At 43.5% G+C, this 25,345-nt stretch overlaps 1 protein-coding gene across 2 annotated transcripts in view; it reads left to right on the top strand.

The window, feature by feature from the left end:
• The window catches only part of diaph3 (diaphanous related formin 3), a 474,403-nt gene that overhangs the window by 198,230 nt on the left and 250,828 nt on the right, over positions 1-25,345 (top strand). For both annotated transcript variants that reach the window (XM_033022314.1, XM_033022313.1), the window contains 2 exons: positions 23,753-23,842; positions 23,952-24,046. In XM_033022314.1, coding sequence (XP_032878205.1) covers positions 23,753-23,842; positions 23,952-24,046 — 185 coding nt within the window. The remainder of the gene's footprint in view (positions 1-23,752; positions 23,843-23,951; positions 24,047-25,345) is intronic.

Raw genomic sequence — 25,345 nt, 5'->3', positions numbered from 1 at the left:
GGGAGGGAATTAAGAACTCGACTAGAAGGCACAGGTTAAGGTGAGAGGAGAAAGATTTAATAGGAACCCACGGGACAACTCCTTCACACAGAGGGTAGTGCATATGTGGAATGAGCTGCCAGAGACAGTAATGTAGGCAAGCACAATAACAATATTTACATGTCATATGGACAGGTACATAGATTAAAAAATGTTTAGAGTGCCAAATGGGCCAAATATGGGCAAATGGGACTAGCTTAGATGGGACGGCATGGATGAGCTGGGCTGAAGTGCCTGTTTCTGTGTTATATGACAATGATTTAAGTTGGCAAGATGAAGGTCATCGCAACATGACATAAACACATTTTAAATTCAATTCTGGAAAGAATTTGCATTGTAAATATTTGTAATTTTAATGGGCTTGCAGAGCATAAAGGCTTTCCTGTGAAGATGCATATATTGACAAAGATTGCAAACCAATAGATAAGGGACAAAAAGAAAGCATCGCATGACAGAAAGAAATATAAACATAAGTGAGCACGGTGCAGTTTACTTGACAAGCCTACTCAAAAACAAGCTTTTGCAATGTTTCAAAAATATTTTGGCTGGACTGTGGCTGAGAAATTAAGGCTGCGATCTCAGGAAGATTTCAAGATTATGAAAAGTTAAAGTATAATAATGTATAACATTGTTTCTATCGTTTCATGAGTGGTATAGAATAGCTCATGTGCAGAGAAAACAGACTTGATGCTTCTCAACTATAAGTAAATAATTCTGCATTGTGTTCCTCAGTAAGATGCATTTCCATTTGGACAATCCTAAATGATGAATTTTAAAATTAAAGTTATAATTTCATGTTTTAATTCTAATTCTGATTCCATGTTTGTTGCTAATTTGTGACAAATTTCACGTTCTTCTGCTGGTCCAGAAAGTTATCCAGAAAGGGATGAGAGGGAATCTCATTAAAACATATAAGATTGTTAAGGGCTTGGACACACTAGAGGCAGGAAACATGTTCCAGATGTTGGGGGAGTCTAGAACCAGGGGGCACAGTTTAAGAATAAGGAGTAAACCATTTAGAACGGAGACGAGGAAACACTTTTTCCTCACAGAGAGTGGTGAGTCTGTGGAATTTTCTGCCTCAGAGGACGGTGGAGGCAGGTTCTCTGGATGTTTTCAAGAGAGAGCTTCATAATGTCCGAAATGAGAGGGAACCATGGCTGTGTAGGCCAGTCGGGCACCACCAAAACTCCTGAAGCGGAGTCCTGCTTGATCTTGGTCAAGCACCGACTGGTGAGGCAGAACAGGGGAAATGCATATAAAAACACTCCGCCCCAGTGTAGCGAGAACGCGTCTACCGCTACAGCCCCTGGGTCTGGTTCCCATGAAACATACTTCGGTACCTGGTGATTGAGTCTGGATACAAACAAATCAATATCTGGCATTCCATACCGAACAACAATATCATTAAATACATCATGATTCAACATCCATTCTGTGTTGTTATTGAATTTGCATGACCTGGTGTCTGCCACCATGTTGAATCTGCCTGGCAAGTAGACAGCTGAAACCCAAATGTTTCATTTAATGCACCAGTGCCAAATAAGGTTAGCCAATCTGTCACAAGATTCCGACTTGATTCCACCCATATGATTCACATATGCCACTGCCGTGGTGTTGTCAATCTGAAGCTGAACATGTAAGTGATGCTTGGTGGTGCAATAAGCCTTAAGCCCATAAAATGCTCCTAACAGCGCTAAATAATTAATTCCATGTGATTGGAGAATAAATGCCTCATGCACATTCCACCTGCCTCCACAGCTGGAGATGGTATCAGTAGCACCCGAACCTAGGGCATTAACATCAGTCTGTAAAATAGCTGAAGGTGCTTCAATCAGAATTTTGTTGGAACAATTTGAAATGTTTCTTATCCACCATTCTACTTCAGCAATGGCTCCAGCTGGCAATTGCATGGGTCTGTTGAAATGACCTGTATGTATCCTGAGTGGCTGTACCTTTGCCCTCTGTAAATGTTGGTAATGCAAAGGTCCATACTGTGCAGCTGGAAAGGCAGCTACCAATTTGCCAATCAAGCTGGCCACATGTCTAATTGAAGGTGATTGCTTCCTCATGAGCTTGTTACAGCCTTCAATTAAATCTAATCTCTTGCCCTTAGGCAGAGTCACAGACATGCGAGTTGAATTAACTGTGAATCCCAGATAATCAATAACTTCAACGGGTATCAATTTTGATTTAGTTGGATGAATGAGAAACCCCAATCTCACAAACATGAGTTTAACAGCTGAAACAGATAACTCAGCTGCCTCCCGGGTTTTTCCAATTGTTAAGATATCATCCAAATAAGCCATTACAATATGACCCTGAACCCGGAGTAGCCCCAATACTGGTTTTAGCAGCTTTGTAAATAATCTAGGGGTTGAGGTTAAACCATTAAGCAGTGCTTTAAATTTCGATTATTGCCTCATCCAGCTAAACTTCAAATATCTCCGATGATCTTTATGACCAGGCACTAAGTAATATGCATCCTGTAGATCTATACATGCCATATAACACTCTCTGGAAACCAATTGCTTGGCAGTAGCAAATGTTTCCATTTTGAAATGTCTGTACTACACAAACGGATTAAGTTCTGTCAGGTCCAAAATAATCCGACTCCCACCATCTTTCTTTGGTCTAGGATAAATATTAGATACGAATTGGTGAGTTTGATAAACTGTTTTCTCAATTACACCTTTTATATATAATTCTTCAATTTCAGCTTGAACTTCCAAACTCTCTTTTTGTGAGAAAATGAGTGCCTGCCTTGGTGTATGCTGTGTAGGTGGACACAAATTGGGAATGAATTCAATCCGAAACCCTTGTATACTTTGCAGTATAAACAACTCTGATGTTATCCCATACCATTCTTTCAGAAACCAATGTAATCTCCCCCCAACTGGTAGGTAATTCTCACTGAATATGTTTTGACAAGAACCAGACCCACCTACCTCCATGGTTACCGGTGGAGTTCTTTGTCCCCTGGTTCTGGTGGGAAAAGGCATGTTTGCCCGTGCTCCTGCTGGAGTGCGCCAGCTGCGCACATTAAATGGCCGGCTTGGTCCTTGACCGGACCCGGTTTCAGCAAACTGCTTGTAAGGGTACTGCCTCCGAAGGGTTCTGCTGGTCATTGGCGCCTTAATGAGCCCGACGGTTTTTGCCTCGTCGTCCAGCTCCTTCTCCCGTTTTGCGAGGTCTTCCCCGAATAGCAGATTCGGTGGCTGGATGTTACTAGGCATACACAGGGCAGCGAACTTCGGGTTGATTGTAGGGCGGATGGCGCTCTTTCTAAGGCAGTTTATCTCAACGTGCACATTGCACATGAGAGCCAGGGCATCCTGCTGAGCCTCAGTCAGGTGCCCACCATCCACCGACCTCCCGAACGCCGTAATGCCCGAAGCAAGTAGCTTCAGCACCCTTTGCAGCTTCATCTCCTGTGCCCTGATGCCTATTCCCATATGGCCCCAGATGGCATGGTTTACTGCCGGCACTTTAAGCAGGATACAATTAGCCGGGGTGTCGTACTTCTTGGCCGTTGCATCCATGGTCAGCTCCTGAAGCTGGTGTGAGGCCAAGTAATTTATGCTGGCAGCCAATTCTTCCCCCAGCGGCTCCCCAGAATCTGTTGGGATGGCAAATCTTGCTGCCAGGAATGGAACCTCCGGCTCGTGCCCTTCATCCCTTGGGGCAGCCTCCACTGCTAAGCCCACAGATTCGGCGTCAGAGTCATACTAACCCGTTATGCTCTCCTCCAAGAGAGAGACATCAGGCAGCCCTGTAGTAGCTGCCGCTGGCATGGGCTCTTCGAGAGGCCGGCGCTGACACAATTCCTCCTGCTGGAGTGTGCCTTGATGGAGCATCCTCTCCATTTGGAGCTCCATCCTGGATAACCGACCAAACACGGTATCCATTCTCGGAGGGGAACCCTCCCGACCGGACTCGTCCGAGTCCTCCTGGTGGCTTTACGCCCCACCGGCGCAGCCACGGTACCCTCAGACACCAAGTCTGCAGTCGCTGGTTTTACTATTAGCGACACAGTAGATGAGCTAGGCGGCCACCCGCTACCCGCACTCCCGTGGTCTTTGGTTAATTTCGCAACGGCTCACCTTGCTCTCAACGATTTCTCCATGCTTGGACTTGCACTCCTGTAACAAGATTTAACAAGTGCAGAAACGACCTCTGACTAAGTTTAACATTTACCTGAGGCTTTTTAAACTTACCGCTGGAGGAGCGCTGCACCTCCCAGCCGGTCGCTGCGCCATGCATCAGACGTAATGACGTGCATGTGGACTGGCGGGGTTCTTCACGGAATCACTCACGTGACTGTAAAATAACTGCAGGGCTCCACTTGGCTCTGTCACCAGTATCAATTTTTGCACTATTTTCACAGTACTACAGTGGCTACTCTTGATGTCAATCTAAAAAAAGGGATGGATTCGTGATTATCTGTAGCAATATCTGCTAAGTATTATTCCTTTTTTTTTAAAGGAATCATCTGATTATTTTGTGCCCTGGGGAACTCTAGCCCCAACCCTTAGATACGTTGGTATAATTGATATGGAAACAATTCCATTCTACCTAAAGCAGGATTAACAAAAATGTTTTGTTCTTGCCTGTGATCCTGCTGCTATTATATGTAAGTCAGGGGTCAGCAACCTTGTTCTGCATGTGGGCCAGGACGCATGTCTGTGATCGGATAGCGGACACATGGATCCGACCCCGGATGACAGGCATCAAATCACATGTTCACATAGATCCCGCCCCATCCAGGACGCCACCCGGAGCACTGGCCCCTAGTTACGGGCGCTCACGAACATGGCGTACCTATGGACCATTGCCTTTGTTCTGTCCTGAAGGCGGTGGCTCAAATACTCACACTCACTTGTCCCCGGCCTACTGACAACTCCGATCCCGACAGTGAGGCCCAGACACAGAACACAGAAGGTGCGCGGCCGTGCCGGCAGCTTTGTGCAGGATGCGGTGCAGCCAGAGCTCAGCGTTGTTTGGCGGCTCCGCCATTGCGGCTGCCAGCGCAGGCCTCCTTGCATCATCACGCCTGGGCACCGTGGCCTTGGGCACGGGAGATACCGGAGATGACTGAAGTCTGCTGGCCGGAAGCTTACGGGGAAAAAAACACGCCTGCGGCCGGATGATTTCGGGTTACGGGCCGTATTTGGCATGTAAGCGAAGGATATTCATCATCGCCTGTATTTTGTCAAATATGCTACCAACACTTGCATTTGTGAGTTTTGTATTTCATTAAATTGGTCACTAATTCCTTCTGCAATAAAATTAAAATGGAATGTCAGAATAAGGCCACTTATATGCACTGGGAACAAAAGGTCTAGTATGGATTGTGTGTGTAAAATTGTTGCATTGCCAGTGCACTTCCCTGCTCTGCCTTTTATTTGCCATCCTTATCTCAGTGTTGGTTTATCTTGTTTATCTATGGAACATAAACATTGGAATAATGAGGGGTAGTGTGCCTGAAAAAGATTTTGATGGATTTCTGGATGAGTTATTGCAATGTTTGTTGTTGCACATAGTTTTTCTTAAAATTGTATAAAAAACTATGAACATAGTTTAATCATTAATTTGTAAAATCCTTTGTTTTAAAATGTTATTATAAGTACAGGTTTATTACCTTCCTGTGTTTTAAACCAAACATGAAGTATAAATCTTGCAGGCGTGTGTAACACTCGTTGTCCTTTAACCTTAAAAGCTTTATCTGGGGATTTATAAGAATTGGTATGAATGATGGAGAGTGGTGGTATTTTCTCTTGCCATTTCATATCAAAGGTGTACTGAAAAATGGAACATCACATTATATCTGGCACAAAATTCTTTGCAACATCAAAATTGATATCTTTAAAGGATTCACATTGTCAGATGGGATTACCACAAAGCTTCATGCCCAATTTTCATTTGATTTGTTTCAGATATAATACATAGAAAAGTCATAGCTGGGGATTATAGTCCATCTCTTTGCTGCAGTGATGCTTCCATCAACATTTACCTGTCAGAAAATGCATTAGGCTTGGGGCCCCTCCTAATCCCCCCAACACAAAACAGAAATAACAGGGTGAAATATGTGCTGCAGAAAATTTTACTTATCAACTGCTACGTTCTTTCTGAAATCAAATGATGAGCAGCCATTGTCATGCTTCCTTTTAAGCAAATGTGAAATACTAATTCTAAGTGTGAAGTGAATGTTTTGATGCCCATCTTAAGTTGTGCCCTTTTGAATTCCAGCTTCAAAGTGTCTATAGAACTTTCACCTTAAAAATTGTAATCACTTAAAATATGCAAGATGCTACAACATATATCCACTTTTATTGTTTTTACAGCAATGACTTGCAGCCAGTGCTACATCACCTCTGGGGGGAAAATAATAGGAAATGCCAAAGATACTCAGCAGGTTGTAGAGGGAAAAACAGGTTTACATTTTGTGTCAATTATGCTTCAGTTCTACAAATACAATTTGTATTAAACCATTAATCCATAACTTTCTTGGAGATTTAATGTAATTTAGTATAATATCTTAGATTTAAATTCTGCATTTGTAGCTCAATATTTATCATAAACAAAAAAATTAAAAATACATTTGGCACAGTTGAGTACCAATTAATACATCACTTGTATTAACTCTGCAGTACAAAATTATGTTTAAGGGAATAAGTACTGTACAATGGTTTTTCAGAATTAAATCACTTCCTTTAAATGTTCCCGTTGCATTCACACATATAAACTACATCATGTTAAGCAAATAAATCAATATTTTGAAAATATGGAGCATCTATTTTATTGTAGCATTGTATGCAACAATATGCACTTTATGCATGATCCATTCAAATTTATAATAGGTAGTATGGCTTAATTCATCAGATAATTTTCACACGTATGATGAATTTATATGGAGGTTTATAAATGAATAATGTAACAGCTACAAATGCTCTGCACTATTGAATCTCTTTGTTGAATATATATAATTTTCTGTTATTAGGTGCTGCCTGTCATTTGAATTGTGATTTAATTTCTTCAAACTAAGTCATCAGTACTAAATCACATGCTGTTGTTATTAATTGTTCACAATAGTTAATTCCTGCATCCCTAACCCAGAAATATAAAAATACTTCCATTTAGTCTGACATTTGGTTGCTATAGGTCTTGGAACTGAAATCATACTTGGAGACTCGAGAGATAACATATGGTAAAATCTTGAGCAAAAAGTTAAATGCTGGAGTATCTCAGCAGGTCATCTGTGGTGGGAATGGTGTGATAAACGTGATCCCATCACCAATAACATCTTCCAACTCGATAGAGACCACACTCTGCAGTTCCTTGGTTCGCTCACCTCTTGCCCTCCCTGGGCTCTTTCCTCTGCAACTGCAGGACATGTAACACCTGTCTCTACACCTCCTCTCACTTGCATCCAGGGACCCCAGCAGCCCCTTCAGATGAAAAAGAGGTTTGTGTACACATAGATACATAGATACATAGAAAATAGGTGCAGGAGTAGGCCATTCGGCCCTTCGAGCCTGCACCGCCATTCAATATTATGGCTGATCATCCAACTCAGTATCGCATACCTGCCTTCTCTCCATACCCCCTGATCCCTTTAGCCACAAGGGCCACATCTAACTCCTTCTTAAATATAGCCAATGAACTGGCCTCAACTACCCTCTGTGGCAGAGAGTTCCAGAGATTCACCACTCTCTGTGTGAAAAATGTTTTTCTCATCTCGGTCTTAAAGGATTTCCCCCTTATTCTTAAGCTGTGACCCCTTGTCCTGGATTTCCCCAACATCGGGAACAATCTTCCTGCATCTAGCCTGTCCAACCCCTTAAGAATTTTGTAAGTTTCTATAAGACCCCCCCTCAATCTCCTAAATTCTAGCGCGTATAAGCCGAGTCTATCCAGTCTTTCTTCATATGAAAGTCCTGACATCCCAGGAATCAGTCTGGTGAACCTTCTCTGCACTCCCTCTATGGCAATAATGTCCTTCCTCAGATTTGGAGACCAAAACTGTACGCAATACTCCAGGTGTGGTCTCACCAAGACCCTGTACAACTGCAGTAGAACCTCCCTGCTCCTATACTCAAATCCTTTTGCTATGAAAGCTAACATACCATTTGCTTTCTTCACTGCCTGCTGCACCTGCATGCCTACTTTCAATGACTGGTGTACCATGACACCCAGGTCTCGTTGCATCTCCCCTTTTCCTAACCGGCCACCATTTAGATAATAGTCTGCTTTCCTGTTTTTGCCACCAAAGTGAGGATACTGCATCTGCCAAACATTTGCCCACTCACCCAGCCTATCCAAGTCACCTTGCAGTCTCCTAGCATCCTCCTCACAGCTAACACTGCCCCCCAGCTTAGTGTCATCTGCAAACTTGGAGATATTGCCTTCAATTCCCTCATCCAGATCATTAATATATATTGTAAATAGCTGGGGTCCCAGCACTGAGCCTTGCGGTACCCCACTAGTCACTGCCTGCCATTGTGAAAAGGACCCGTTTACTCCTACTCTTTGCTTCTTGTTTGCCAGCCAGTTCTCTATCCACATCAATACTGAACCCCCAATATCGTGTGCTTTAAGTTTGTATACTAATCTCTTATGTGGGACCTTGTCGAAAGCCTTCTGAAAGTCCAGATACAACACATCCACTGGTTCTGCCCTATCGACTCTACTAGTTACATCCTCGAAAAATTCTATAAGATTCGTCAGACATGATTTACCTTTCGTAAATCCATGCTGACTTTGTCCAATGATTTCACCACTTTCCAAATGTGCTGCTATCCCATCTTTAATAACTGACTCTAGCAGTTTCCCCACTACCGATGTTAGACTAACTGGTCTGTAATTCCCCGTTTTCTCTCTCCCTGCCTTCTTAAAAAGTAGGGTTACGTTAGCTACCCTCCAATCCTCAGGAACTACTCCAGAATCTAAAGAGTTTTGAAAAATTATAACTAATGCATCCACTATTTCTGGAGCTACTTCCTTAAGTACTCTGGGATGCAGCCTATCTGGCCCTGGGGATTTATCGGCCTTTAATCCATTCAATTTACCCAACACCACTTCCCGACTAACCTGGATTTCACTCAGTTCCTCCATCTCCTTTGACCCGCGGTCCCCTGCTATTTCCGGCAGATTATTTATGTCTTCCTTAGTGAAGACGGAACCAAAGTAGTTATTCAATTGGTCCGCCATATCCTTGTTCTCCATGATTAATTCACCTGTTTCTGACTGCAAAGGACCTACATTTGTTTTAACTAATCTCTTTCTCTTCACATATCTATAAAAACTTTTGCAGTCAGTTTTTATGTTTCCTGCCAGTTTCCTTTCATAATCTATTTTCCCTTTCGTAATTAAGCCCTTTGTCCTCCTCTGCTGGTCTCTGAATTTCTCCCAGTCCTCTGATATGCTGCTTTTTCTGGCTAATTTGTACGCTTCATCTTTTGCTTTGATACTATCCCTGATTTCCCTTGTTATCCACGGATGCACTACTTTCCCTGATTTATTCTTTTGCCAAACGGATGAACAATTTTTGTAGTTCATCCATGCAGTCTTTAAATGCCTTCCGTCAACCCTTTTAAAATTAATTGCCAGTCAATCTTGGCCAATTCACGTCTCATACCCTCAAAGTTACCTTTCTTTAAGTTCAGAACCATTGTTTCTGAATCAACAATGTCACTCTCCATCCTAATTAAGAGCTCAACCATATTATGGTCACTCTTGCCCAAGGGGGCACGCACAGCAAGACTGCTAACTAACCCTTCCTCATTACTCAATACCCAGTCTAGAATTGCCTGCTCTCTCGTTGGTTCCTCTACGTTGGTTTAGAAAACTATCCCGCATACATTCCAAGAAATCCTCTTCCTCAGCACCCCTGCCAATTTGATTCACTCAATCTATATGTAGATTGAAGTCACCCATTATAACTGTTTTACCTTTGTTGCACGCATTTCTAATTTGCTGTTTGATGCCATCCCCAACTTCACTACTACTTTTCGGTGGCATGTACACAACACCCACTAGCGTTTTCAGCCCCTTAGTGTTTCGCAGCTCTACCCATAACGATTCCACATCCTCCAAGCTAATGTCCTTCCTTTCCATTGCGTTAATCTCCTCTCTAACCAGCAACGCTACCCCACCTCCTTTTCCTTTCTGTCTATCCCTCCTGAATATTGAATATCCCTGGATGTTCAGCTCCCAGCCTTGGTCAACCTGGAGCCATGTCTCCGTGATCCCAACTATATCATAATCATTAATAGATATCTGCTCATTCAACTCATCCACCTTATTACGAATGCTCCTTGCATTGAGACACAAAGCCTTCAGGCTTGTTTTTACAACGCTCTTACCCCTTTTACAATTATGTTGAAAAGTGGCCCTTTTTGATTTTTGCCCTGGATTTGTCTGCCTGCCACTTTTACTTTTCACCTTGCTACCTATTGCTTCCACCCCCATTTTACACCCCTCTGTCTCTCTGCTCACCCATTTAAGAACCCCACCACCTCTTATTCTCTGTTTATTATTGTTTTCTTCTTTCCCCCCTACATGTTGGGTCTGAGTGCTTTCCTTCTCTGCCTCACATACTGTCTACTAGGTTTCTCTATTTGAGTCCCTCCCCCCAACCGTTCTAGTTTAAAGTCTCCCCAGTAGCCTTTGCAAATCTCCCCGCCAGGATATTGGTCCCCCTCGGGTTCAAGTGCAACCCATCCTTTTTGTACAGGTCGCACCTTCCACAAAAGAGGTCCCCATGATCCAGAAATTTGAATCCCTGCCCTCTGCACCAGTCCTTCAGCCACGCATTTATCCTCCACCTCGCTCCATTCCTACTCTCACTGTCGCATGGCACAGGCAGTAATCCCGAGATTGTTACCTTTGCGGTCCTTCTTTTTAACTCCCCTCCTAACTCCCTAAATTCTCCTTTCAGGATCTCTTCTCTTTTTCTACCTACTTCAGACCTCTTCAGACTTTGTGTCCTGAATTCTGTGCTCCTGATGTCCTCCTTTACATCAACGAGATCAAGCATAGACTAGGTGACAAATCCAACCCCCAATTTTCTTGTTTCCATTTAAACCATTCCCTCCATCCATATCCCACTCACCGCTTTACACTTCCCTCCTTTCCATATCTGGCACCCTTTTTGTCTAATTTTTACCTCTAACCATTGTCACTTACTCCAACCATCTATTAGTCATTCCCCCCACACCTGTGTCTACCTTTACCTGCCAGGCTTTGCCCCATTGCCACCTCTGTTCCAGCTCTCTATCCCCTCCCATCAATCTGAAGAAATATCATCTGTCCATTCCCTCCACAGTTGCTGCCTGACCCACTGAGTTCCTCCAGCAATTTGTATTTTGTTCAAACTCATTATTTGTTCATTGTAGTTTTGTTGCTAATTTTGTTGCATAAGCTTTAGCTAGTCCTGCTTCTTCCCATTTCTGCGAAAGGGAACAGAAATGTGTAGACTGTGGTCACGCAGAAGAATATGGTCAGTCTTTTTCACTACAATATTGCACCTCAATTCCATCAAGCTTCTTGCTTGGGTGAAATAAAATATGTAGGAATAGTGGGAAATTTATTCCATTCCGGAACTAAGTTCACGCCAAAAAAAGTTATCGATTCAATATGCACAGATGAATTTTGCATATGTGCAAATTTGAAGGCTGATCTTGTTCATTTGAAAGAATGAGAAGCACTAAGTAAGCATCCACAAAATATTGTGCAGCACCACACTTTAACAACAAGGATTCACAATGAGATCTGTGCAAATGTGGACCATCCGCCTTGAAGACCCATCACGGTGATAATAGTCGTAAGTGATGAAATTTACATCTGATTTCAGTTAATCAGCACATCCTTTGATCATCTGAGAAAGACAGTGTGGAAGTTCAAGACGTCAAACTTGGCATACCACCATCATTCAGCAATGATCCTTGCCTTCCTATTTGCTTTTCAGATGAGCTATCTACAAGCATTTCAAGTCACTGCATAGATGCCACCAACCATGTCTCCAGAAATTTTTCCAAATCCATCAGAAGGTCGAGCAAACAAATCAGTGTTCTGTCTGAGTCCATTACCATGAACATTGAGGCTTTAAATACAGGCCTTAAACAGAGTTGGCTCTGTTGGGCAGGTTATGTTATTCGCAGGTACACAAAAATGCTGGAGAAACTCAGCGGGTGCAGCAGCATCTATGGAGCGAAGGAAATAGGCGACGTTTCGGGCCAAAACCCTTCTTCAGACTATGTTATTCGCATACCTGATGTTCAGCTCCTGAAATAGATTTTCTATTCTGCACATTATCAAAGGGGGGAAAAAATCAAGAAACTGTCAAAACCACCTTGGAAATATCCCAAATGACTCTTGAGACATGCCAATGAAAGTTGAAAGAGTAACATTTCAGATGCACTGACAGGCCAAAGTGGGGCACATACATTTTGCCACAACTGGGGCAGGAGGGCATGGTGGGGCAAGCAGGTTGGTGTACTTCTACTACAGTTTATGCTGGACTACTGATTGCGTCCTGCTAAACTGGAATGGAATCACTTTAGTGGTAATAGACCACATAAAAGAAGAGGGAACATAACAAGTTCCAATACACAAGTGTGATTTTGTCTTCACCCTACTGGTATTTGCTGCTGGAAATAGGTTATGATATTAACTCATTTGTCTCATCTCCCCATTTCATGAATGGCATCTATGTTTGTCTTTTCTCTTTAATGTAGGAAGATTTTCTATAGATTTCTAAACACATGTTCAGTGAGTTAGTGAACATACTGTTACTGAATTAGAAGTGGCTCAATGTGATGATTCTTTGCATAGTGAATCCATCTTTTGCAATAAAGATACTTTAATGATCAGACCTAGCATCTAACTGCACCCTAATTATAATCATACTTTTTTTCCCCTCATTGAATTAAAAAAAAACTATTTATCTTCATAAGATATCCCCAGGTGTATCAGAATCCGAGAAGTGTACAGCAAAGATACGAGCCACTTTGGCTTACACCGTTCATGCTAACCAGAATGCTAATAGCTGAGTCTAACGTTGCGAGTTGACACAAGAGGTACCCCGAGTTAAAACTCGTGGTAATAACGTACGATTAACGTACGGAACTCGTGGACGCAACTTAGAGACACGTGGCGCTAACGGCAGGTACTCGTGAAACTTGTCAACTCTTGCAAAAAATCAAACATGTTTAAAATTTTCCACGAGTCAATTTTACTCTTGTGGTTAAGAATTGAAACATTGTAAGAACGTAGTGGCCCGTGCGTTTACCATAGTGTATCGTGAGTCTACCGTGGGAACTCTAACTCAGCGGGCAGGCAGCAGCAGATTGTCGCTCCCTTCAGTTTCCCAGCGACAATCACCTGCCATAATGCGAGAGAGATCATGCACTGTTGTAGGTCTCCTTTGCACGTCGGTGTTTCTGTCTTTCTCCACTCATTGTTGGCCCTGTCTGTCGCCACCCCCACCTACACCCCTCTGCTTCCCGGCCATGTGTGTGACCCCTTCCCTCCCCTCTCCAGCTCCCCGCCCATTGCACCGGGCGCGGGGGCTTTGCACTGTCTTCACGTCGGCGATGCCAGCAGGTCAATGCCAGTCGCCCCGGGGCAGTCGCTCCCTTCAGTTTCCCAGGGGGTCGGGACCGGACTGGAGTTGGGAGGGAAAGGTGGGGGGGGGGGGGGGGTGGTGGGTGGGTTAGGTGAGCAGGAGAGTGGGGTTGTTTGCAGTTGCAGAGGGAGGGGGCAAGGGCGGTACAGTTCCCAGTCTCAGCTCCTGTCCAGGGGGGTGGCCGGAGACGTCAGGACCAAAGGGACACCGACCCCCAGGCCCACCAGGCCCACTGCAAAGCACGGAGAACCCAGAGACCCACAGCCAACAGCAACTCCAGCCCAGCCCCTCTCCAACTCCAGAGGAACCCGCTCCCCGATGGGCCGCAACGGCGACAAGTGGCAGTTTGCCCACAGCCCGAGCTGCACCCCCTCATCTGCCACCCCAAGAACAAGACGTACCTTGCACACCATTGGGGTGGCGGATGAGGGGGCGCAGCTCAGACTGAGGGCGAACAGCCACTTGTCGCCGTGCTTGCAGTGGGCCTGGGGGTCGGTGTCCCGTTGGTCCTGACATCTCCGGCCACCCCCCTGGACAGGAGCTGAGACTGGGAACTGTACCGCCGTTGCCCCCTCCATCTGCAACTGCAAACAACCACACTCTCCTGCTCACCTAACCCACCCATCCCCCCCCCCCCCCCCCCCCCCCCCCCCCCCCCCCCCCACCTTTCCCTCCCAACTCCAGTCCCGTCCCGACCCCCTGGGAAACTGAAGGGAGCGACTGCCCCGGGGCGACTGGCACAGACCTGCTGGCATCGCCGACGTGAAGACAGTGCAAAGGCCCCGCGCCGGTGCAATGGGCGGGGGAGCTGGAGAGGGGAGGGAAGGGATCACACACATGGCCGGGAAGCAGAGGGGTGTAGGTGGGTGTAGGTGGGGGTGGTGACAGATAGGGCCAACAATGAGTGGAGAAAGACAGAAACACCGACGTGCAAAGGAGACCTACAACAGTGTATGATCTCTCTCGCGTTATGGCAGGTGATTGTCGCCTGCCCGCTGTTCCTGACGCTAAAGCCTTGGGATCGTTGCCCTTCGTGTTGGCGTGGAGGGGGGGGGGGGTGGTATTGTGCTGTTTGATCGCCCCCTGCTCTCCCAGGGACAGGGAGACACAGCGGCTTTTGAGACTGGTGGGCAATCACTTCCAAAGTGTCTGCCCACACAGTCAGTACACCTCTCCTACACTGTCATCCCGCAGAGAATGATCCCAGCCTAACCCAAGAGCCATGTCACCCCAGACAGATTAATGATGCCCCCCCCCCCAATCTCTCTCCACCTCAACTCACGCCTGGGCACCAAATCAGCTCAGGAGGCAAACCCTGAGCTCCGTCTCACAACAATCTGATGTGCACATCCGTCCACATTCAAAGATTTAATCTCCCGTCTCCCCGCAATGTGTAGACATGGCAGTAAATTCAATTAAAACATATCAAACCTGTGTGTTTCAAACAAATCATAAGTATAACTGCTCTGGCACTGGATGGTGCGCATTTTCCCTTTGTAGGTCACATCAATAGATGCGGCCGCGCTGAATTCTATCTTTAAAACAAAGCCATAGGATGGAGAGATCTTCTTTAACACTGTTGCTTATTAAAACATAACACTGTTGCTTATTAAAACAAACCTTCAATCAGGATTGGCTCAAGAGTAACTTGGAACATCGCAGAAATGACAAGTAAACGGCAAACTTGTCATACCTGTGGGAACTCGGTTAAACTCTTGATCATACACTTGCAATCTCGTACACAACCACGAGTCTTTCACTCGGGGCACCTCTTGTGTCAGCTCGCAACATGAGACTCAGCTTTTACCTACTCATTTGCCTGCATTTGACTATGCCTCAATTTTTTCCTATTTTAAATACCATTATAATCTTATAATACAAATACATCCTATAATTCTATCTGCCTCCACTACCTCCTTTGGTAGTTGGTTTCAGATATTCACCACTCCATGTGAATAATTTACTCCTGAGGTTTCCTTTTAATTTCTCCCGTCTCACCTTGAACCTATGCCCTCGTGTTCTAGACTCCCATCTCCTGGGAAAATTATGCCCCGCTTTATCCTTAGACAGCCTTCTTCGCTAAATACTATTCCACCAATTTTTGTACATTTTCTTCAAAGAAAATTGTATTACTTTACAAAGTAGTTAGTCCATCTTTGGTCGTCAGCATGATTCTACCTCCAGAGCTAACCAAATACAAGTCTTTGTTCTTAAAGGTTCAGGTTTATTGTGTAGGCCGTGAAATGAATAATTTAAACTTTTCTCCAGAAACTTTAAGATTATATGGAGAGGATATTGGTATTTCAGATAAGTTCTGTTATTTATAATATTAATTTTCCTTGTTTTATTCTGAGCTTAAGATAGATTTGTTAATGCAAAAGTATCATGGTTGGAAGCATTCCATCCATTTTCTTTATTGTGTTTCCAAAAGTATAATAAAAAAATATACAAATAAACAGCCACAAAAAAAAATCAATTTACAATGCTATCTTTGATTTTAAATTGCTTGCAGTAAACATTTGTTTATATATAAACCTATGCGTTTCATTTAGTATAGTAGCATAGTCAATTGTATTTGTTCCATTTGTTGGACAAATTATTACATTTATGTTAGCTGCCTGCAGATTATGCTTTGCCCTTTCAAAAATGCTTGCATTATCAAAACTAAATAATCTGCCTATAACTGCCCTCAATTTTTAGCCTTGGGCAAAAAATGTGGAAAACTGTTATCATCCTGTTTCATTATTAATGAATATTTGAATTTTGTTTTGCTCTATTTCTTTGGTATTTAAAAAATCATTTGATCATAAATATCAGGCAAAGTAGAAGTGCCATGTAAAGATTTTCCTCTTGAGTCCCTCATTAGTTTTGAGCATAGGTTTGGCAATTATTGAGTGTAAATCTAAAGGTAATTATTGTTATCAGCCTTGTAATATATTCTTGCAGCACGGAAACAGGCCTATCGGCCCAACTCGTCCATGCCGACCAAAATGCTCCATCTAATATTGTCACATTTCCCACATTTCCCACATACTCATTACCCTCTGTGTGTTAAACAAAAAAAACGTTGCCTCCAAGGTTCCTGTTAAATTTAACCCATCTAATTCTTAATAATAAGAATAAGGGGTAAGCCACTTAGAACGGAGACGAGGAAACACTTTTTCACACAGGGAGCTGTGGAATTTTCTGCCTCAGAGGGCGTGGAGGCCGGTTCTCTGGATACTTTCAAGATAGAGTTAGATAGGGTTCTTAAAGATAGTGGAGTCAGGCGATATGGGGAGAAGGCAGGAACGGGGTACTGATTGGGGATGATCAGCCATGATTACATTGAATGGCGGTGCTGGCTCGAAGTGCCGAATGGCCTACTCCTGCACCTATTGTCTATTGTCTATTAAACAATATTCCTGATAATTCCTGATTATTGTACCCTGGGAAAAAGATTGTACACCTTATCTGTTTCTCCTTATGATTTTATACACATCTATAAGATCATCTCTCAGTGTCCTGTGCTCCAAGGAATGAAGTCCTAGCCTGCCCAATCTCTCCCTATATCTCAGCCCTTGGGTCCTGGCATCATCCTTGTAAATCTTCTCTGCGCTCTTTGCAGCTTAATGGTATCTTTCCTATAGCAGAGTGGCCAAAACTGAACATAATATTTCAAGTGCGCCTCACCACATCTTGTACCTCTGTAGCATAATGTCCCAATGTCTATTCTTAGTTCCTTGGCTGATGAAGGCCAATATTGGCAAAAGCCTTCTCCATCATATCTACTATGTACTTATACTCTTGTAGTTTAGTTTAGTTTAGTTTAGAGATACAGCACATAAACAGGCCCTCAGCCCACCGAGTCCACGCCGACTAAGGATCCCCACACACTAACACTATCCCACACACACTGGGGACAATTTACAATTTTACCAAGCCAATTTGCCTACCGACCTGTATGTCTTTGGAGTGTGGGAGGAAACTAGAGCACTCAAGTTACGGGGAGAACACACAAACTGTCCAGATCGCACCCATAGTCAGGATTGAACCCGCGTGTCTGGCGCAGTAAAGCAGCAACTCTACCTCTACGCCACCGTGCCGCCCCGATATTGCTTCGTGAATTCAATGAAGACAAATTTACATGATCTAAATGTTTATAATAGCGAGGGTCTGTACTAATAATTATGTACCTGTACGATTATGCTGAAAGACATGCGATTGACAATATTCTAAGATATTTAACTTTTTAAGGATTATACCTTTAGCAAGTAGAAGACGATAGTCAAGGAAACAACATTTTTGCTGTTCTGGTGTTCTACATTAGAGTTAACACTTTTTGACAATCTATGTTAATAGTTCCATTGCCATTCCTGTCACACCTGTATGTATACCTGCAGCATCACTGGTGGATTTAAATAAATCTGAACTTCCGTGGATAATGCCAAGAGTGATTTAAGTAGCTGTAAGGAGCATTAGTGTTATTTGTAGATGCCATCAATGTAAAGTAAATACCATAACACTACTTTTAGTTTTGGTAAATAATTTATGACAGCCTGTTGAAGGTCTGTGGAATTTTCAATTTGCAAGTTTGCTGTTGGTCTCTTAACTTGACGAGGATAAAGTCTCAGTGCTGATCCTCTTAGACCCCACAACAGCTTTTGACACCATAGATCACAGTATTCTTCTAGATCGCCTAGAAAACTGGGTCGGCCTGTCAGATCAGGTACTTAGTTGGTTCCAATCATATATAAGTGGAAGGAAGTAGTTTGTTAGTCTTGGGGACTATGTGTCACAGCTGCATGATATATCCTTTGGTGTAGCACAAGATAGCTGCCTTTTCCTTGTATATGCTGCCGCTAGGAGGCGTTATCAGACAGCATCATGTAAATTTTTTAAGTTATGCTGATGACACTCAGTTATACCTCTCTGTTGAACCCACTGATGCAAATGCCTTAAGTTCTTTGATCTCCTGCCTATTTTCCATTAAAAAATGGATGAATGGAACTTTCTTAAACTCAACGATGACAAGACAGAAATGTTACTGCTTGGCTCAAAACCCAAGAGAGAGAGATGTTATTTGGTAAACTGGGAAATTTGACTGCCATGTCAAACAAGGTCACAAGCCTGGAGGTAAAAATTGACAATGATCTTAATTTTAAATCTCACATAAATAGGGTAACAAAGTGTGCTTTCTATCACCTCAAAAATATTGCTAAAGTATGGCTTTTCTTAACTCAACATGACTGTAAACAAGTCATACATGCTTTCATATCAAGCAGCCGATCACTGTAATGTCTTATTTACCAGACTGCCTTCAAAATCCACCAACAAGTTACAACTCATTCAAAATGCCGCAGCTCAGCTCTTAACAAATACCAAGAAAAGGGAACATATCACCCCAGTATTATATTCCCTTCATTGGCTCCCTGTGAGATCCAGGATAGACTATAAGGTTCTCCTTCTTGTTTATAAAGCCCCTAAATGGCTTAGGAGCAGCATATTTTACAGTCCCTCCTTCCCTATGCCCCTACTCGAGCGCTCAGGTCTTCTGATACTGGCCTGTTAGCCTCTCAATGCCGCAGCAATAAGAAAATTGGTGAAGCAGCCTTTTTCAATTACGCCCCCAAGCTGTGGATTACCCTACACAGGGCTATGAGAGATGCCCACTCAGTTGACATTTTTAAATGGCAGCTAAAGACTTATCTTCTTAATCAAGGTTTTAACTGATTTTACTCCCTTTGTCCTTTTGCACTCAATTTTATATTTTATATTTTTATATACATCTGTGCTTTTAATGCTATTAACTGCCCATGTTCTTACTGTTTTAAATTATATTTTTGTTTAGACCTGAGTCTAAGAGGAAAGCACTTTGGTTGCATTCAATTGTATGAAAAGTGCTATACAAATAAAGTTATTATTATTATTATTAACTTTCTATTATCAGTCAGCTCTTTTACTCTCCACTCCAAAACAATTGCAGAAATTGGAATGTCAGGGTTCATTTTTCGGTAGTCTTGAGATCTTGTTATTTTGTCAGTGCAGAAAATGAACAGTCTATATATTGTAGAGTGTGATTTCCTGCATGGACAAAATAAGATTTCCCCACTCTCTCTCTCCCCCCCCCTCTCAACCCCCCCCCCCCCTCTCCTCCCCTCTCCCCCACCCGCTCCCCCCCTCTCCCCCCTTCTCTCCCTCCTCACCCCTTCGCTGCTCCCATCTATACCCCCCTCTCACCCCTCACCCCCTCCCCTCTCTCACCCCCTCCCCTCTCTCACCCCTCCCCTCTCACCCCCTCCCCTATTACCCCTTCCTGCCCTCTCACCCCCTCCCCCTCTCACCCCCTCCCCCTCCCTTCCCCCCACCTCTCCTCCTCCCTTCCCCCCACCTCTCCCCCTCCCTTCCCCCCACCTCTCCCCCTCCCTTCCCACCCTCCCTCTTTTCCTCCCCTCCACCGCCCTCTCCCTCTGTCTCTTGCCCCTCTCTCTGTCTCTTGCCCCTCTCTCTGTCTCTGCCCCTCTATCTGTGTCTGCCCCTTCTCTCTCTGCCCTCACTTTCTACCCCCCCCCCCTCCCTCTCTAGAAGCGCCTGCGAGTAGGGGGCTATGCGTCAGTAGATAGGGCCATTATGGGGGTAAAAGGATCAAATTAACAATATCAATATAATATCAAGGGGGTAGTTAGCGTGTGTGCGGGGGGGGTGGCTAGTGTGTGTGACGCCGCATGCCGCCCCGCCCCCCCTCCCCCCTACCCGCAAACATGCGTTAGGGGAACAGACCCAACGAGTCTGCACTTGGTCTAGTATCTATTAAAACTCTGTGTGTGTGTGTGTGTGTGTGTAATTTTGCATGTGAAACGTATCTCCTCGATAACCAGACGCCGAAACGGGAAATATTTTACATATTTCAGTAGAGATTTTCCTTGCGAGTTTAGAAATCCACTCCTCTGTACCTTTGGTACATTATTTTCCTGACTTTTTAATTAAAATTGTTGACCAATCTGACCTTTTTTTAAATCTGACCGCTGCCCAGCTGCTGACATTACAATAACAGTGACATTTTTACATCTTCTGGTAGAAAATTTCCTTATGATTTCAAAAATCCATTTCTCTATAAATATGGTCAATTATTTCCCGAGATATTTACTAAAATTTATTACCAAACTGACATTTTAAAAAAATATCAAGGTTGCCCAGCTGCTGACCTCACAATGCCTTTGTTCCTGGCCCAACTGACTCCTGGCCCCGCCCGGCCCGACCCCCCCTGCCTGGCTGCTGGCCCTGCCCGGCCCTGACCTGCTGACCTCACAATGCCTTTGCACCTGGCCCAACATCCTCCTGGCCCCGCCCGGCCCTGCCCCCACAGCCTGCCAGTTTGTTGATTCCATTGTTTTTCCTTGAATTGAATTATTTCTCACTTAACATCATTAATTCTTAACATTAACTTTTAATTTCAAAGACAGTTTAAAAAAAAGAAATTTGCTGTCTTCATTGACAGCTTAGCTCGGACCCGCTGTGTGTGTGTGGGTGGGGGGGGGGGGGGAGGTTCTCCCCTGAATTCCATAGAGCTGCCGACAGCATTCGTGCATTAGACGCGGACGCTTCATTTCCAGAACATTGGGGGAGAGGAGAGGGGGGGAGAGGAGAGGGGGGGAAGCGAGAGGGGAGGAGGGGCCCTCGCTCTCTGCCCCCCTCCCTCTCTGCCCCCCTTCCTCTCTGCCTCCCCTTCCTCTCTGCCCCTCCCACCCTCTGCCCCCCTCTCTCTCTTCCCCCACCTCTCTTTCTGCCCCCCTCTCCTCTCTAGGGAGTGGTGGATATTGGGACCGATGGGTGAGTGGTAGAGTATTGCGTTCAGGAACCAGCCCTCCCCTGTGACGCCGCGTCCTCCCACCCCTCCAACTCTACACACCTCCTCCCTCTCTACTCCCTCCCCCTCCTTCTCCACCCCCCTTCTCTAGCCGCGCCTGCACAATTAGGGAGTTTGCATGAGTGGATAAGGTGGGGATGGGGTAAAATGAGCGAATAAATAATAATATAATATCAAGGGGGGGGGGGGGGGGGGGTATTGTGTGTGTGTGCGCAGAAGGCATTTTCGTGGCATCCCCGCTTGCCCGGCCCCCCTCCACCTCTCCTCTTCTCCCTCCCTCCTCCTCTTCCCCCCCTCCCCTCTCCTCCCTCCCCCTCTCTACCCCCCTCCTCTCCCCCCTCCTCTTCTCCCTTCCTCTTCTCCCTTCCCCCCCTCTGCCCCCCTCCCCACTACCCCCCCTCCACCGCTCTCCTCCACTCCCCCTCCACCCTCCTCTCCACCCTCCTCTCTCCCCCTCCTCTCTCCCTCCTCCTCTCTCCCCCCCCCTCTCTTCCCCCTTCATCTCTACCCCCCCTCCATCTCTACCCCCCCTCCTTCTTCCTCACTACCCCCTCCCCTCCTCTCCACCCCCCCTCTCTAGCCGCGCCTGCACAATTGAGGTTTATGCGTGAGTGGATAGGGTGAGGTATAGGGTAAAATGAGCGAATGATTAATAATATAATATCAATGGGGGGGGGGGGGGTTATTGTGTGTGTGTGTGTGTAGGAGGTGGTTAATGTGTGTGTGTGTGCAGGAGCCCCCCCGCCCCGCAACCGTGCGTTGAGGGTCGGGACCCAACAGATCCTCTATTGGTCTAGTTTCCTATTTTTAAAATACATCACAGAGTTGAGTTTTAAAGGAGTAAGGTGACATGATAGCTGCTGAGCAGCTTCACATTTTTTCGAACAACCTCGTTTGTTGGCGTTAATTTCCACAGAATAATTATTTCACATTTTTGTGTTTCCTAAAATGTTTTGTTTTTTAACATTTATTTGAACTGGGAAATTTTACCATAATCTTATCTATCTGGGCCAATATTTATTTCAATTTCTGTAAAGTGTTTAAAAAATTGGTTAAGGAGTAGAGTATCTTTTCTCGTGGTGTGCTGTTTGGAGGAAATCTTAATCCTTCAGTTATTGGCTCTTCACTATGGCTAGACAGCATCCATCACACCTGACAGAAAGTGATCTTGGAAAAGCAGAAACTTGTATTAAATGGATCGCTGAGTGTTTGTGGAACTGTTTGAGATTATTTATGTTTTGCTGAAGACAATTAAGTTAAATTTAGATTTTGTCTCAAGCTAGATATGAATTGCTTTGTTTTTATGCTTCATTAATAATGTGTTTATACATTAAGATTAACAGGTCCTGAAATTAGAGCCATTGAACACAAAAACAGGCCACAATGACTTATGGCCACAATGTCTGTACCACCTAACATGTCATATCTATACTAATCCCATTTACCATTATTTTGTCCATAGCCCGCCTTGGCAACTCGCGTGTTCTTTCAGATACTTAAATGTGGTAGTACCTGCCTCCCCAACCAATATGTTCCAAATTGCAACCACCCTCCAGATGAAATAAAATTATTTCTCAAATCCTCTCTAATCCTAAACCAATGCCATCTGATCTTCGACACCTCTGCTGTGGGGAAAGGTTTTTTCTCAACTATCTACATTCTCTATAGCCTCACAATTTTTATACCTCTATCAGCTCTCCCCTCATTTCATTTCAGACCTAGCCTATTTTTCTTGATTATAACATAATTGTGATTCTGTCATTTTTGCCTGTCCAAATTATTGTATGATATCTTCATCTGTTTTAAAGGTACTTGTAAAGCATTGCAGAATATGGAATATGTTTTGTAGAGCATCTTGATTTGTGCAGTCCCTTGTACAATTCATACTTGGACAAATTATTGTTTTTGACAAATTTCTGAGTTCCACTCAAGAATGTTATAATGTTATCCTTATTTTATAGTAATTATATTATCTTTAACATGCAAAATGTAAGTAGTTTAATTAAATGTAACTCTTTCATTCCTCTTTCCAGTGGCCCAATGATTTGCCTATAAGAGCAAAGGCATTGGTTTTTAAAATATATTTTGATGTATCCTTGTCTTTAAAATATCCTTGTTTTTAAAATATATTTTGGCATCAGGACAACATAAACATCTGAAAATTGGTGATGCAAAGATCAACCAAAAATGGGTAGAACTGATGTTTTGAAATATAATAACACACTAATCTGTATCAACAGGTGGAAAAGATGAATATGAAGAGAGAAAAACTATTAAAAAGAAAATTAAAGAGCTTAAAGTCCTTGACCCAAAGGTAGCACAGAATCTGTGTAAGTACGAGTTATATTCTGAAAGTGGTGTTGTTATACATGTAACTTGAGGTTTATTTTAATTGTGTGAATAATGTATTTTCAACATTTGTACCTATATTTTCCGTAGCTATTTTTCTGGGATCTTTTCGAATGCCTTATGAGGAAATTAAAAAAATTATTTTGGAAGTGGACGAAGAACAATTGACCGAGTCTATGATTCAGGTAATTTTTTTAACATTTCTCATTCATAGTTTGTGAATTCACTCTCAAACTTGCAAAGGAGCATAATTTATTGGTGCAAGGCTGATTGTAACACTGATTATTTACAATTAACACACAATTTCTTCAATAAAAGAATGTAGCATTATAAAATCTTGTTTTTACATTGATTGCATGGATGAATGCATATTGATTGTTTATATTATTGAATTGAATTAAGTTTGTGTTAGAAATCATTAGTACAAGTAATAGTTTAGACTACTTTATAAAAATTGCTTGGTAAATTGTCTTCTCTTGCCTGTTGTAAATATATAACATTGCATCAGTCACTATTAATATATCATATTCTCATTAATGGTACTAATTATTACTCCATTCAAGAATCGATGAGGCCAGCACACAAATTGTTTCGGAACTTATGTAATGTGCACATCTAAGTAATATATTGATTTATCAATTTTTATGCAGTACTATTTCAATGTAACCCTTCAGCAATTGTGTCAATTCACTGGAAACAGGAGTGACATGTTCAATGCAGGCACGTGCCGTCAGGGTAGGCAAGGTAGGCACTGCCTGCCCTGACTAAAATTATGACATGGTAATCATTAAATATAAATAGTAACGGCATGGGAGCAGGGCCGGATTTAGATGAAGAGAGGCCCTAAGCTGTTCCACTTGTGAGCCCCCCCCCAATCCCCCACCCCCACGACTAGAGGAAGATGGTCCACCAGATTGACACCAATTTGCAGCCGAGCGTGGCCAATGAGATAAGGGTCTGGAAAGCTGTGCTTTATTTATTTATTTATTGCCACTGCTAGTTGAGTTATTGGCTTAAAACACTATTATTCCGAAATGGAGGGCAAGGAAAAGTACTGAAGGGTTGTTTAGAGAGTACAGTGCGTTGTGACAGCATATGTAAGAAAGGCCTATGACAGTGTCAAAAATATTATACACCTTGCAGGGCTCTCACTTAATTTTTTTTCTCTGTTGTCAGCCGGGCAACCTTGGCAGCTTTTTAAGTTGCCAAATGCCAGTTTAGGTGGTCATTTAAGACAGGTTGCATGACGCGTGCGATAATGTGCTTGGACGAAGTGCGCAGTTACCAGTCGGAATTATGCTCAATGAAGCACTCACATATTATTTCTGCTTCAAATAAAGCCACAAACTAAACATTTTCACCAATCAAGACATGATATATACCACAATGACATGCAGCAAAATTATAAGACAGTATCTCAACTCTTTTTACACGTTGCAATGAATGCAATTTCTATTATTTCTTTCCACTTCCAAACAAAAATG

This window comes from Amblyraja radiata, chromosome 6, assembly GCF_010909765.2.
Source record: "Amblyraja radiata isolate CabotCenter1 chromosome 6, sAmbRad1.1.pri, whole genome shotgun sequence".
NCBI classification, from domain to species: Eukaryota; Metazoa; Chordata; class Chondrichthyes; order Rajiformes; family Rajidae; genus Amblyraja; species Amblyraja radiata.
The sequence above is the reverse complement of the archived record's forward strand: the minus strand, read 5'-3'. Positions and strand labels throughout refer to the sequence as shown.